The 15,913-nt window shown below is 41.0% G+C and overlaps 1 protein-coding gene across 1 annotated transcript in view; it reads right to left on the reverse strand.

Annotated features, from left to right (window-relative positions):
* LOC106550492 (uncharacterized) overlaps nucleotides 1-15,085 on the reverse strand; it is a 36,257-nt gene extending 21,172 nt beyond the window's left edge. The window contains exons 1-3 of the mRNA XM_087717445.1: nucleotides 14,442-15,085; nucleotides 4,374-4,535; nucleotides 2,697-2,763 (exon numbers count right to left, since the gene is read on the reverse strand). Of these exons, the coding sequence (XP_087573571.1) occupies nucleotides 2,697-2,763; nucleotides 4,374-4,513 (207 nt within the window). The 5' untranslated portion in view covers nucleotides 4,514-4,535; nucleotides 14,442-15,085. The remainder of the gene's footprint in view (nucleotides 1-2,696; nucleotides 2,764-4,373; nucleotides 4,536-14,441) is intronic.
* Between the last annotated feature and the right edge of the window lie 828 nt (nucleotides 15,086-15,913).

Consider the following 15,913-nt stretch of genomic DNA (forward strand, 5'->3'; position numbering starts at 1 on the left):
CTCCACCCTTTTTTTGACAGCAGCATCAAGGGAACTTGGACACCAACTCCTTTGCTGCTAATAGTTGCAAGAATGTAAAAGGAGATAACAATGATAATATTTAGATGTTTAGACAACGAGGAGGTGCTAAGCAGTTGGTCAATTGCTGGTCAAGAGAACGCCATCCTAGAACAATAATTCAGTAAAAAATAGTAGGACAGAATTCTACCTGAAGTTAATTGGGAAGCATTTTTGAGCCCAGGATAGATCAGCTTAGAATTCTTCTGGGCAACATCTGTCAGGACAAACCACACTGAACCCAACAACAATTCCCATGAATGCTGCATTCTATACATCCATTCTTTTACCACTATGCTGCCTATGTACAAGTGGGAGGGTAAGTATGAGAACAATGAAATTGTGAAAAGAAGAAGTGATTGCCCTTATAAAATTGAAATGGATACATTGCTGTTTTATTCCAGAGTCACATGGTGATAAGCTAGTTGGCTAGTTGCACATATCCTATGATATATTTTAAAAAGTTGGATGCTTTCTTCCTGTGCTCTGATGTAAGAAGGATGGTCATATTGTTGAGTTTCTATTGCCATCTAGAGGCTGCTAATAGTTCCAACATGCCTTTCTGAAGAGTAGAGCAACTTTTAGAAGAGTCGACATTGGTTATTACTCGGCCAATGAGAGGAGCAGCCTGGAAATTGAGCACAGCCACGTTATGTTAGAGAGCTTACTAGTCTTAGCAACACCCAGGTCACCTCTAAGACCTTCGGCTCATGTATTTCACTGGATATACGGAAACATTGCAGAGAAATAAATGTTTCCCTTCATTTAACATGTTACAAATAGAGGGCTGCAGAGATTGCAGGCTGGTAGTAAAGAATAACAGGGAATGTTGTCCATGAAGCCTGAATGTATTATTAAGAATACAGAATAATAATAGAGTTGGAAGGGACCTTGAAAGTCTTCTTGTCCAACCCTCTGCTCAAGCAGTAGACCCTATACCAGTGGTGGGTTGCAGGCGGTGCGCCCCGGTACGGGCATATCGGTGCCTGCGCAGAGCACCGTGTACCGTTCCGGTATGGTGCTCCAGAGGGCCCACCTGCCTGCCTGAGCTCCTTACCTGTATTTGAGCTCTTCGGCGCGTCCGCGCACAGGTGCATGATGCCTGCGCGATGCTCCGCCGAACAGCTGGAGCATCACGGAGGCGTCGCAAGAGGAAATGTGTGCATTCATGTGGTGAACCGTACCGGTTGCACCGGGATCTGCAACCCACCACTGCCCTATACCATTTCAGACAAGTGGCGGTCCAGTCTCTTCTTAAAAGCCTCCAGTGATGAAGCATCCATAACCTCTGAAGGCAAGAACTATCAGGACTACTGTTTTGATCAAAGAAACAACTGAACAGTTTCACTATATATGGCCATATGCTCCAAAGGGAAAATCAGCTTACAAAATTAAGAACCTATGTATACTGTAACACTGAAATATCCACAGGTATGTGATTGGTGCTTTCCTTAAGAGACCTGGAAATAAAATTTCCACCAAGAAACCTTCCCCAGATGTTTTTATTTTCTGGATTTACAAAAATGGTTATTAAAAAAGGAGAATTTTCGATGGTCTATCCCAGAGATGGCGAACCTTTTTGGCACCGAGCGCCAAAATTGGAATGCACGCGCACCGGAGCACTGGAAACCTGAAGACCAGCTGGCCGGTGCACATGCTGGCCAGCTGGTCTTTGCGTTTCCTGCGTGCACATGCTCACCAGCCAGCTGGTCTTTGGGTTTTTGGTGCTCCAGCATGCTTGAAGACCAGCTGGCTGGCGCACATGCCAGCCAGCTGATCTTCGTGTTTCCTGTGTCCACATGTGCACCAGGCAGCTGATCTCCTGTTTTTTGGCGTTCCGGTGTACTTGAAGACCAGCTTGCTGGCGTGCATGCATGCCCCTGAAACCAGAACAGCAGCTGGCAATGGCGCATGTGCCCACAGAGAGGGCTCTGTGTGCCCCCTCTGGCATGCGTGCCATAGGTTCACCATCACGGGTCTATCCTTTCCCCAAAGATATTTGCTAGCCATATACATATTTTAGTTCTCCACAATTTTTAAAATGTATCTGCTGAACTGGTTCATCCAACTCGTTATTGAGGTTTTGCTTGTTATTGAGGCAAAGAATTTTTATTATGATTTTATTCTGATGGATTTTTTTTTCATTCCACTCATAGATATATAAGAAATGCATTGAGAAATGTCCGCCGCCTTTGCAGGCTAATGGCGATAGGCGCTACCCCCGTCGGGGTTTTTGCTGGCCACCAAAGTACTCACGCCTCTGAGGAATAGCAAGTTGCACTTTAAATCAGTCTTTCTTTCTCTCTAGCAATTTTTCAAGGAAAACAGGATGGCACAGCCGTCCAGATGGGGACTGAGTCGATAACTGGGTATTACCTGGTGACTAGGGCATGGTGTAAAGAGCTTATCGGACTCAGTCCAATCAATGAGGATGAAGTTAACCCATCCTGGATACTCCTCCCCTCACTATGGAGAACAGCTCCCAATCAGTAAAATAAATGTAAGAATCAAAGGCTCTGATCAAAAAACAAGAACAACTGTCATCATTTTATAAGTATAAATACTCCAATTCATCTCCAATCAAGTAATTGGTTGATTTGTTCAATCAGATTTTTAACACCAGTCTCAGAAACACTCACTAGATCGATGAGTTCAGACATATTTAAGTCCTTCTTCCTGGTTCTGATTGACAAGCGATGCTTTTTCCTGAATAAAAACACAAAAGTTTGATTGTGAAGGGACTGCATTCATAATAACAGAGAAAATATACTTCAGACCTTAGCATAAGAAGCTGTAATATACAAGTCAGAGCACTGGTCCAATTTGTTTCTTGAGCAAGCAGTGAATCTTTGATGTACTTACTTAAATTTAAATTTATAATTTGAGGTTGGAATATTTTACAGTCTAACAAGAGATTCAGGAACTGAAATACAGACTTTCTCCATGCAAAGAGTCTCCCCTACTGCTGCATTTTGGTCTTACTCAGAATATCCAGCAACTAAATAAGGGGCTACTTACTGTACAAGCTTAGTCAATTGCCTGATGCCCACAAAAAGAGTTTTGGAAAGTGTGCTAACAATGCTTAGCAAAACCAAATGGCAGATACTTCATCTCAGTGGCAATCCACTGAGGCAGAGGTGTCAAATTTGCATCACACGCTGACCACGCCCACCCCCGCATAGCGAAAGGGGGAAAGTCATGATATATCACATGATGACAATGTGACGCCTTGAGTTTGATACTCCTGCACTAAAGTGTCTTCAGTATACACATGAATATTCAAGTGACTCTTGTGGTCTTATTAAGACTTTTAAGACTTATTAAGACTTTTAAAAGTTACATAGTCTGGAGCAAAACTTCCCAATCTAATGGTTTCTACATGTGCAGATTCCACAATTACCAGTCAGCATGGCCCATTAATCCAACACATTCAGAGAAAACAAAAAAACTGTGCTAAGATCTATTTTGTCATAGATGTAACATCTTTTTGCAATATCTTATACCACAATTCATTGGTCTTTAAGGTCACATGCTGTTTCTAATGTAAAATGTGGCCCAAAGAAGTGTGCTTCTTAATGGGCCAAACCCCACCTATTTGTGGGATACACATCAGAATCCACAAAGTCTCTACAATAATTTTATTGGGGAAGGCGATACAGTTCCTATCTCCACATCACCTGAATGAACAAGAAGATTCTAATTATGGAGCTATCAGAAAACATGGCCCAAAATGCAGTGTTTTGAGGATAGGACCATCCAGCAGTGGTTCCATATTTATTTTAACTAACAATTAAGGACATTTTTTTCATTCAGACCGTTATTGAGATATTAATGCAACAAAATATGTTTAATGCAACATTTGTCACATTATAGTATAATTGCCAATTGACATGTGTATTTGCTTTTGGTTTTTTCTGGATGTTTCAACTGATTTGCTGTTATGCTGCACTCTTATTGCTTGGAATTCAACTCATGGGGTCTTTTCAAAGGAATGGAACAATATTATTAATAAGGTATATAAATAATTGTTACAAGAGGGAGAATCGTCTAGTTTGTAATTTGGGGTAAGCAGAGAATACGGAACTAATTATCTGAGTCAAAATTTGTTTCACTCATGATATGAATATCTGAATGGGTCAAAAGAGTGATTATGCAGCATTTAGGCTGAATGAATATCTGGTAGAAAAAAATATATTAAAAAACGAAAGCAAGTTAAGAAGCAAATAACCTACCCATTATCTCAGTAATGTACATCCTGCCTGCCAATTGTCTCTTTCTCCCTTCTCCACCCAGGACATCCCAAGAAAGTCACATACTTTTTAAAGGGAAAACAGAGAAGCAGCAGAAGGATCATGAGTACGATGGGAGCAACAGATCCTAAACTTCCAATGAGTTGGGAAGATGGGAGTTTGAAGAATGATGTGAGCTCCATGTTCTCTGTCAGATGAGCAGCCATAAATCCACAGAGGGAAGTGAAACTGAAAGAAAGAAAGAAAACAATAAAATAAACAAAAGGATTTGTATGGGAGTATGTGTGTGTATGGGAGTACATGGTGCATTTTACAAGAACAAATGAAATTCATAGAAATCCACTATCGTATGTTTGCAGAATTTATTCTCACGGTAAGGATCACAAATTAAGACCTTCCCCACTGCAGTTTTCAGGAGGCCCATATCTCCTGAAAGGCATCATTTGCAGACAGAAAGGTATGATTCAGCTCCTGACACCTGCATGAAAAAGGACTTGATAACAGCCACTGCAACACATAAGACCAAGAACTTCCTGCCAATCAGGATACACTCCTGGGCTCAACAGAGAAAACATTGAGATGGATATACAGGTAGACCTCGACATACGACCACAATTGAGCCCATTTCTGTTATCTGACGTAAGCTGACCAATGACAATAAGGAGCGTTAAAGGGATGGTTGTTTTTTGCTTTGAAACTGAATATGGCTTATTCGCTCCCTCCTGTTGCTCACAGGAGAACACCCTTTTACTATTGCAAAAGTAATAAAAAAGCTCCTTTTATTGTTCATGGAGTCTCCTAATGTTTTCAACTGAGAAGTTTAAATCTCACACTAAGTGAGACGTTTGTTAAGTGAATTTTGCCCCATTTGACAAGCTTTCTTGCCACAGTTATTAAATGAATCACTGCAGCTGTTAAGTTAGTAGCATGGTTGTTAAGTAAATCTGGCTTTCCCACTGACTTAGCTTGTCAGAAGGTCGCAAATGATGACCTCAGGACGCTGCAACGGTCGTCAATCAGTTGCCAAGCATCTGAATTTTGATCACATGACCACAGGGATGCTGCAACGTTCGTCAGTGTGGAAAAAAGTCATAACTCACATTTTACAGTGTTGCTGTAACTTTGAACAGTCACTAAATGAACTGTTGTAAGTCAAGGATTACCTGTAAAGCATCTTTCTCCAATTCAATTCTAACACCAAAAGTTCTGATGGACTCCATTCATCCTCTTATCCACTGATAATTTATTTTCTCTGTATTCCCTATTCATTTATTTCCTACCCTGGATTTAAAAGTACTATTTTTCTTCTTTTCTATAATGATATTATTCTAGCTGTGATTTGAATGAATAATGGTAGCTGCAGTATGGGTGGTGAGATACTGTTATTTAACAAAGCAGTAATGCTCATTTAAATCAATGCGGTTCAAATCCCTAGTGTCATGTAACAGAGTGAGCTCCCATTACTTGTCCCAGCTTCTGCCAACCTAGAAGTCCGAAAGCACATAAAAAATACAAGTAGAAAAATAGGGACCACTTTGGTGGGAAGGTAACAGCGTTCCGTGTGCCTTTAACGTTTAGTCATGCCGGCCACATGACCACGGAGAAGTCTTCAGACAGCGCTGGCTCTTCGGCTTTGAAACAGAGATGAGCACCGCCCCCTAGAGTCGGGAATGACTAGCACATATGTGCGAGGGGAGCCTTTACCTTTACCTAATGCTCATTTATATATATGGGGGGGGGGAACCCACTTCTTCTAAAGATCTCCCAAAAGGTAATTATGGAACTACATAAGAACAATGTTTTATTGTTCTTATGTAGCAAAAATTCCCAGCAAATCAGGGCTGCCTGAGAACATATGTGACTGCAGAGATTTTACAGCAATCAGGAGAAATGTGTGTGCCTCTATGCCCATCCACTTAAAAAGCATGGACATGATAAAAGAATGAGACTTTTCCAGTCTCATGGTCAGGAATTAGTAACAGGATCCTACAGTTTCACACCTGAGATCAGGATGAAAAAAGACCCAGGAGACAATGCTAGGAGATGATCTTTGAGTCCCACCACTAGTCTGTTCAAAAATAGTGGCATATTCTCCCAAGAAAGAGATTAAACACTCCATTAGCTAGCTTTCTTCATTTTAATTTAAAAATGACAGACAATTAAGAAAATTAGTACTGGAAGTATAATGGAAACAGGGCAGCACAGATGTAATACATTAGGGAAAGCAGCATTCCTGGGGAAGTGGCATTGCTTTAAAAAGCTCCTCTTTTTTTAAAAAAAAAAGGTGGGGGGGAAGGCCAAGTTTGTCCAAATGTTCCATGCCAGAATGCAGTACAATAGTGAGAGACCACCAAGTAGAAGCTGCTGGAGTCACCCTAATGGCATGTGTTGTAAATGACAAACAGGACAATCCAGTTTGGGTGAGCCAGAGGGAGCAACGCAGGAGCCCCAGCAGGACAGACTTGATTTAATTGTCCCTCCCAGTTGTGGCTTACTGAGCAGCAAGCTGAGAAGGAAGGAAAGTGCAAGAAAGAGAAGGAACTTTTTATTGGCATCCAGTGCAAATTAATCAATTAGATTTATAGATGGCTATAGCTCAGTGGAAAAACAAATACTTTAGAAGAGAATGGCTCATACTCTACCCTGTTTATCGCTAAGTAAATTAGAAAGCTGCTACTAATCATTGTTGAAAATCTGGAGTCAAATGATCCACTAGAATGACTTGATCAAATGAAGCTTTCTATGCCATAAAACTTAGTAGAAAAGTAGGCATCCTTTGTGTGACTAATGAGTAAGGTTAACACTAAAAAAAGATCCCTTCTGTTTCAGAAAACAATTTTGTTTTAATCCCTGACATACCTGCACCCAAAAGTGACAACAGTTGTTGGTTTACCCCTTTCTCTGCAATCTGGGATGAAAAAAAGAAAGAGATATTTCCACTCAGAAGGATGATAAGGTGGATCAAAGGAACAGCCATATGTAATGCAAACAGTGCATGGCTCAGTGGCTAAGACGCTGAGCTTGTCAATCAGAAAGGTCGGCAGTTTGGCGGTTCGAATCCCTAGCGTCACATAATGGAGTGAGCTCTAGTTACTTGTCCCAGCTTCTACCAACCCGGCAGTTGGAAAGCATGTAAAAATGCAAGTAGAAAAATAGGAACCACCTTTGGTGGGAAGGTAACAGTGTTCCATGCGCCTTTGAGCCAAGGTGGCGCAGTGGTTAAAAGCAGCACTGCAGGCTACTGCTAGATCAGCAGGTCAGCGGTTCAAATCTCACCGGCTCAGGGTTGACTCAGCCTTCCATCCTTCCGAGGTGGGTAAAATGAGGACCCAGATTGTTGGGGGCAATATGCTGACTCTCTGTAAACCGCTTAGAGAGGCCTGAAAGGCCTATGAAGCGGTATATAAGTCTACTGCTACTGCTACTCTACTTTGGCATTTAGTCATGTTGGCCACATGACCATGGAGATGTCTTCAGATAGATCTCTTCGGCTTTGAAAGGGAGATGAGCACCACCCCTAGAGTTGGTAACAACTAGCACATATGTACGAGGGGAACCTTTACTTTTAATGCAAACAGGATGGAATTATAAATCCCATGACAGAACTGATGAACTGAGATATCAACTTTGCAACACCCTGCACGCTCTCAAGATCTCTTTCCTGTTTCACAAACATAAGGTCAGTAAGAGGAAGTGGAATCAGGTCTATGGAGCTAAATGCTGCTAGAAGTTAGGATTGCAGGAATGAAAGGGGTTTTGGAAGTTATCTAGTCAAATCCCCTGCTTGAGCAGGATTCACTGGTGTATTTCTCATTGATTATCATCTAATCCAGGGGTGTCAAACTGGTGGTCCATGGGCACAGGCCACGCCTACCCCAGCTGCAACATGCAGCTCATGCTTAATCTAGAATTATCAGGACACCTTGGATCTTTCTCAGAAATATTACTGTTGATAAGGTATTGTCTATCATCCACCAGTTTATCAATTTATTCTATTTTATCAAAAAGGAGAATGTAGTCAAGTTTATCAAATGCCCTACTGAAATCTAGGTGCATTATATTCACATTATTCCCTTGATCTACTAAATGTCAAGGATCCTGTTGCATGATGATCTCTACTAAGATCTTCCCAGCATTGTTTCTGAGGTGATTTCTCAGTCCCCATTTTCTAAAGGATTGACAAGCCCCTTATCTTCCAACTACTTCTATAGTAAGATTTGGCTATTTCACATAGCAGAGAGAAATGGTCATCTAGGGCAGGGGTGTCAAACTTGATTTCACTGAGGGCTACATTAGGGTTATGTTTGACCTCGGGAGGCCGGGTTGGGCATGGCCAACATGACATCACTCATGTTGGGGGGCATCTGTGGTGGCCTGAGCACTCTGCCAGTGAAAATGGGGTCCTGAGCTCCGTTTCGGTCTCCTGCAACCCTCTGACAGCGAAAATGGAGCTTGGGAGGCCACGTGCATTCCTCACAAGCTCTGTTTTCACTGGAAGAGGCACCACAGGCCGGTCCTTTACTGTTTCCAGGGAGGCCCCGAAGGCCAGATCTAAGCACGAGTACTTGAGTTTGACACTCTTTATCTATGGCATCTTTACTCATCCTAGGAAATCCAATCTTTCCTAAATAGGTTTATAGCAATAAACCAATTCTTTATGAAAGATAAATCTGGCAGTTTTATTTTATTTTGTAATTAAATCTGAATGCTGCCCAATTCCCTACGCTTCTGGATAGCTCATATCTAAAACAAGGCAAATGTAATAACCAATTTAAAATGTTAATAATGTAACAAATAGGAGATGGCGAGACTGACAACCAACTGGAGAAGAAGAAAGCAAACAATCTTCACTCTCCTTTGCCAAAAATCCCAGTGAAGACCTAAGACTTTAAGGCACATTAAACAACAGCTGAGAAGGATGATTCACATCTTGGAGGAAACCTTGTTCTAGAGGGCAGGTGTTGCTACAGGAGAAGGTGTTGACAGCCAAGATGTATAACTGAAAGAAAATACAATGGAAGACAGGAAGTCCTTCAAGAAACAAGTCCTTTTGTCAGCGTTCCAAATATCATTCATATGTGTCTTCTATATATAGTTATACTTGCACAATTTCTTTACTGGCCAGAGGGCATATGCATTCAGGTTTCAATAGCCTCTCATTTCCTGGTTTTGTCAATGTTGAACCAACTGAAGACTCAGCCCTTAAACCAAACATACCTATGCTCACTGAGCTGTTGTTTCTGAAAAACAAATTTAGTCATACACAATGGGCGGGTTTACTCTTCAATTAATATATCTGAATTTGCTTTCTTGAAAGTCAACTTGCATGATGAATCTTAATAGTACAGATTTTTAATAGTAATCATAAAATTATTTGAAGATGCACCTTAAATGTTTTAGAGGTACACTTTAAATGGATAAGAAATGCGGTCAAACATGTATTCTAATTAGAATTTTAAAAATAATAAATGGCTATTGGGTTTAAAATGGATAACCAAAAGAAACTAACAAGTCAATCATCTAAAATGTTCAGATGATTTCTTTATATATTGAGTTATAATTTTAAAAAGTGGAATTTAATCAATTTCCCTCCTAGAACCTCAGTTTATGCTGAAAGGTACAGTTTACAAATGTAGAGTGCCGTGTTATTTTGACTTACTACACAGAAAATTCTAGAGCTGTGGTGGCGCAGTGGTTAGAATGCAGTATTGCAGGTAATTTCTGCCGACTGCCAGGAGTTCACTCCTGACTGGCTCAAGGTTGACTCAACCTTCAATGGTCAGTAAAATGAGTTCCCAGATTGTTGGGGGTAATATTCTGACTGTAAACCACTTAGAAAGTGCTGTAAAGCACTGTGAAGTGGTATATAAGTCTAATAGCTATTGCTTTTACTAGATCAAATGCAACATTCTATAATACAAAACAGAAAGTAAGAATTATCTATGAACAAGTTGATCCTTGACACCAGGCATTATTTCTAAGAAAAGTGCACTGAATTGAACCTTATTGCAACTATTGAGTTGTATATTCCTGTTCTTGCTTTCAGAAGAACAACATTTAAATACTTTACTTCCCTTTAACGTTCTGATTAAAACATCAATCTCCTTTCCCCTTTTGTCCTGCCAGACATTCATCCAACAGGTACATAGTCTACAAATGTCATTTGCTAACTCTATCACTATGTAAACATCCTCTGGCTCTGTCTCATAAAATATCTTTATCATATACTGTAAATGTAAATGAAAAAAATGTGATAGTATGCATCATCACATAATTAAGCAGAAGTTCGACAGAAAGTCTAAGCAATTGAACTTGCTACTGGTACTATCCAGATAGGAACTCTGCTAAGAAGTCCCTGAAGCCTGGACACAGTCTTGACGCGAGAAACACAATAAGTTAGAACTCCAACATTGGAGGAGGGGGGAACCACCATCATTTATGCAGTCATCTTTCCTTCTACTTCCCAACTGAACACCAAAATGGAATCATGAATACAGAAAGGGAGGGACCTTAAGATCCTTATGAAATTCCCCAGATATCAGGGGTGAAATTCAGCATGTTCTGGAGAACTAGTAGCGGAAATTTTGATTAGTTTGGGGAACTGGTAAATACCATCTCTGTCTGGCCCCAGAGTGGGGTGGGAATGGAGATTTTGCAATATCCTTCCCCCAGGAGTGGGATGGGAATGATGATTTTGCAATATCCTTCCCCTGGAGTGGGGTGGGAATGGAGATTTAGCAGTATCCTTCCTCTGCCATGCCCACCAAGCTACACCCACAGAACCAGTTGTAAAAAAAATGACTTTCACCACTGCCAGGTATGCGGAAATATAAACTAACTAATCAATGAAATCTACCCTTACAGAAGCTCATAGAGGAATGCTAGGAGAGGCAGAAGAAACAATGATGACCAGTTTGGTTTATGCTTTCAAGGCCTCTTTATTGAGGAGGGTGTCCAGAGTCTGTTTTTTGATATTTCCCCATGAATGAACTCGATATGGTTTTGCATCGTGCTAAAACTCAAAGGAGGGCTGAGCCAAAGTGCTAGCTTTTTAGGTTCTGGTTTTTCAAACAGATACGTGAATATCCGACCTTAAATATTTTACCATTAAACTTTCTAGATTATTGTTAATTTGCATGAGTCCATAGGGCAATGCAAAATTGCCAATCTTTTTAAATTGGCTCTATTCTAATATATTTAAATAACAATGATGCATTAATATGTTCAAGGAAAGTATCCCTACCTTCCTACATATCAAAAATATGTAAGGCAGACATGAAGGCACATGAGCAAGGCCATCTATTCTAGGATGCAGAGTGACCCTTGCTGATGAATTGGTGAAATTCGAAAGAATTTCAGAATGAATATTCAGGAAAAGACTCCAACAGCTTAGATAACTCTTAAAACAAAAATGCAGAAGTTATTGTCTCAATATTCCACTCCTTAGGTGGGAATGATACAGTCCTCTTAATTTCTGAAAGAACAGATGAGCCAACAGTTGAACAATAGTGTAAAAAATGTCAGGATTTCCTTACCCATCCCTATCCCCAAGATGGGAGTTTTTCAACTGAGATTCCCTTTCCAGAATTGCATGGGACTCCTCTAGTTTCCCACATCACTGTCAATCTTGAAGGAGTTTAATTATCTTGTGGCTAAAACATTAGTTTAGCACAGTGCCAGTGCTGCTATACGTATCGGTGGTAGCTTCTTCAACTGGGTTGATAACATAAGCGAGGGGTGGAAATGCAGCCAAAAAAGCCACTTACTACACTCATTGCAGTGTTCCATGCAAACCTTGTTTGGACAACAGCAGAGCCCTATTCCTAAATCACAGAAAACACAGTCTATGGGTGCATGTATATTCTCTTCTTCCCAACCTAACAATTGGAGGAAAGCACATGAAGAAGCTGTTTGAAGGACCCCTTCAAAGATTCCCTAAGCAGCATGGGAATTCTGGGAATAACTGGTCCCTATGTATATGAGAAAAGTTGAGTTACAGAATGTTTAACTTAATTTAGATTAAACCTGCAGGAAAATAAGAAACGCAGGCTGTTATTCATCGCTCTACACCAGCAAGTAATTTTTGGATTAACTACATTTTTATTATTTGTAAATCACTGCACATTTACACTTCTTTATTAGCTCAACCCATGGAGCTTTCATCAGTTGTGACAGTTATCCAAGATTCAGACACATTCTCCACAAGTTTTTGGCTAAGAAAATCATGGGACAAAGCAACCCATCTGTAAAAGGAGGGGGGAGTATATTTTATGACCCTTCCATATTGTGATTTTTGTTAGGCATGAAAATCCCTCCTCCAAAACATGTTATTAGCTAGTTTTTTAAAAAATAATAACACTTTAACGTACTACAACTTGGTGTCTTCTGTACTGAACCCCACCATACCCTGGCAGATTGGAAAATTAATTTAGGCAGAAAAACAGTTGACTAATAGCAATTGGCCAAGATAATGTTTTGTTCTCATGAAATTAATCCAAATCCGATAAATTAAACCATAGAATTACTCCAAGTATGCACAATCTGAAATGTAAATCAACCACCCAGGCCAGGTTCATACAAATACTAACTACTCTCTGATTAGTTGGCTAGGTTGTGAACAGAATATCTCATGAACCTATCCAAACCTACCATATTTTCACACCCTGGCAGCATATTTACTAATATCTATTATGTATCCTGAGAGTCCCTTGGACTGCAAGGTGATCAAACCAGTCAGTACTAGAGATCAACCCTGACTGCTCTTTAGAAGGCCAGATCCTGAAGATGAAACTCAAATACTTTGGCTACCTGATGAGAAGGAGAAGAGCCCAATGCTGGGAATGCTTGAGGGCAAAAGAAGAAGGGGACAACAGAGAATGAGGTGGCTGGATGAAGTCACCGAAGCAGTAGGCATGAGCTTAAATGGATTCCAGGGGATGGTAGAGGACAGGAAGGCCTGGAGGAACATTGTCCATGGGGTTGTGATGGGTCAGACATGACTTTGCAACTAACAACAACAATTATGTATATCTTTAGAAGGCTATCACCTGCCTCTACCCACAGTTTGTAGCTGCAAGAAACAGAATTTTGGACTTTATGGACTACCCATCTGATCCAACAGTAAAATAAAAGGTAAAATTGGGCAATATATTTATTGCCAAATATCAAGAATGCATCTGACTTATAATTCACCAGGAACTGGACAATTCAGGGATGGGAGTGGAGGCATGTTATAACTGCTATAACATAGTTATTGTGAAGGAAACAATGAACAGGAGAAGGGCGGGCAAAGCAGGTTAATTTAAATAAATACTTATTTCCTGCTTGTTCCTAGATCTTCATCTCCTCCTTAAACCATGATTGAGGCAGGCTTAAGTCATTCTTTGCTGTAGTGTTTTTCCTCTTTACTCCAGTAATACCTAAGGGCCAACTCAAAGTGCACAAAGTTACTTGAGTTCTACCACAGATTCCCTTGGAGAGAAATCAAGCCACAGGTAGTGGCTGGAACAAGAGGCAGGATAGATGTCAACAACCAGGATAGCAAAATTTGTCCTACTGTACTTTGATTTTCTGCAGATTCGGAATGAGTGAATTTAAACCAAGTAGTTTAAAAAGTCCCATGGTTATTTCAGCCATTCCTGCCTGTTGGGAGACCAGAAACTGAAATATTTTCCAATCTGAACTACCTCCTTAACTTTTAGTCTCCAGGGAGAGCTCTTAACATTTTGCCAGTGTTGAAAATTGCTTAAACGATCAAACCCTCTTCTGGAAGTGGAATGGAAGGGAGAAATTGTTTTTTATTTTTGCTTCAGGCAACAATACCTCCTGGGCTCACTGGAGATCATTCTCATCCAGACAGAACTTGCAGGATTATCTTACTTAAGTTAGCACTTTTGGATTCCCAACAACTCTCAGCTGGCATAGAAGCTGTAGTAGATTATGACGGAGTTTTATCCAACGCAGCAGCTCCCCAAGCTACTCACAGCCCTTCACGGGTTGGGAAGCTGACCGATATACTTAGAGGGCAACCCCCGTTAGGGAAAAGCTGACTTCGGAGAGTCCAGGGCTGTTAACCCAAGGCGTTCATTCATCTCCCTGGAAGCTGCAGGTGCCGGAAGAAATGGCAACACTCACCACGAGGGAGGAGGCGACGGATCCTCCGGGTTCCCCGAGGGTCTCGTTTTGCTAGCGAGGAAAAAGTGCTTCCTTCCGAGGACCACGTCTGAAATTTGCTCCCCACAGCAATCAGGGAGATGGCCGTGGCTGCGGGCAGCAGGCTCCCTCTTCTTAAGCGCAAGGCGGAAGTTACTTCCTGGTTACTTAGACTTCTACCTCAGGAAAGCTCCGAGGATCCACCTGTCCGTCTCCAGACAGGTATGAAAGAGCAGCGGTTAAAGGTTTCCGGCCCGGTCCCGTAGGCCGCTCTCGTGTGAAGGGCGCGGGGAAAGGGAGAGGCTACTGACGCGCTCCTGCACGGAAGAAACTTGCACCTTTAAAGTCCCAGCCAGCAGCCGAGTTAAAGGCACCGGGGCGCCGGCGAATCTCGCGCCTTTGACGAAGTCACGGGTGACGGCGGCGAGCCCTCGCCTTGGCCTTTAACAGCCGACGGAGCGGGCAGATTTGGCACCGACCAAGGTGCTGCGCTTTGCATTGCGGTTTCACTTTTCCGCCCTGATTTTTCACCCCCAGGGTCCAGCCCTGTTGGTTGTGAAGGCGTGAGAACGGCAGTCTTCATTTCATTTCGTCTGTGATTCAGCTAAAGTTCCCAAAAATGTTCTCTCTCCCGCCATCGAGTCACCCCTGGAATTCAGCCACGGAGGGGCGAAGAAGCAAGTTATTTGCCCAGGGAGTTTCCTGTTTAATTAATTAATTAATTTATGTGTGTGTTTGTAGCTTTTACACTACAAACACACACAGATAAAAAACAAAAACAGAGGAAGTGGCAGTGATAGCAAATACAAGAAAATGGAAAATTAATTAATTAATGTATTTATTTTAATTTATCTAAATTGTTCATCAGGTGAAGTCAAACTGATGGGGAGAAGAACTAAATTTAAAGCAATAAATATTATTGGGCTGTTTATATCTAGTCCAGTAGTAGTATATATGTATTTTCCCCCTTTCCTTCTCCCCCCCTCCCCACAGTCCCCCTTTCCCCCTTTTGGATAAGGTTTCTATATTAACATTAGTTTTTCGGTTTGCCAAAAATCTATCTTGGAAAACAGTCACCATTATTTTGGCAGGAGAAATATCAGGCAGAAATGTAACATCTGTCTGCAAATAGACAGCCATCATTCTTTCACAAAGAACAAAAAAGAAAATAGCGATTTTGATGCTTTTACACTACAAACACACACAGATAAAAAACAAAAACAAAAGAAGTGGCAGTGATAGCAAATACAAGAAAATGGAACATGGAGTAAAAAAGAGATCCTCCTTCATTTATCATTAACGTCCATAAAATACAGTGTTTTACTTTTTATTGAAAATGATTTAAATAATTCAGGAAAACTAGAATTTTTGCAGCACTGAATTTTTCCCTTTAAATGCATTGGAGCAAATAAAGTTAGCAATGTTGTGAAATAAAAATAAACATTTGGGGGGGG

Source organism: Thamnophis sirtalis, unplaced genomic scaffold (assembly GCF_051295495.1).
Source record: "Thamnophis sirtalis isolate CommonGarterSnake01/CBP01778 unplaced genomic scaffold, rThaSir2_p1.2 scaffold_6, whole genome shotgun sequence".
Classification (NCBI taxonomy): domain Eukaryota; kingdom Metazoa; phylum Chordata; class Lepidosauria; order Squamata; family Natricidae; genus Thamnophis; species Thamnophis sirtalis.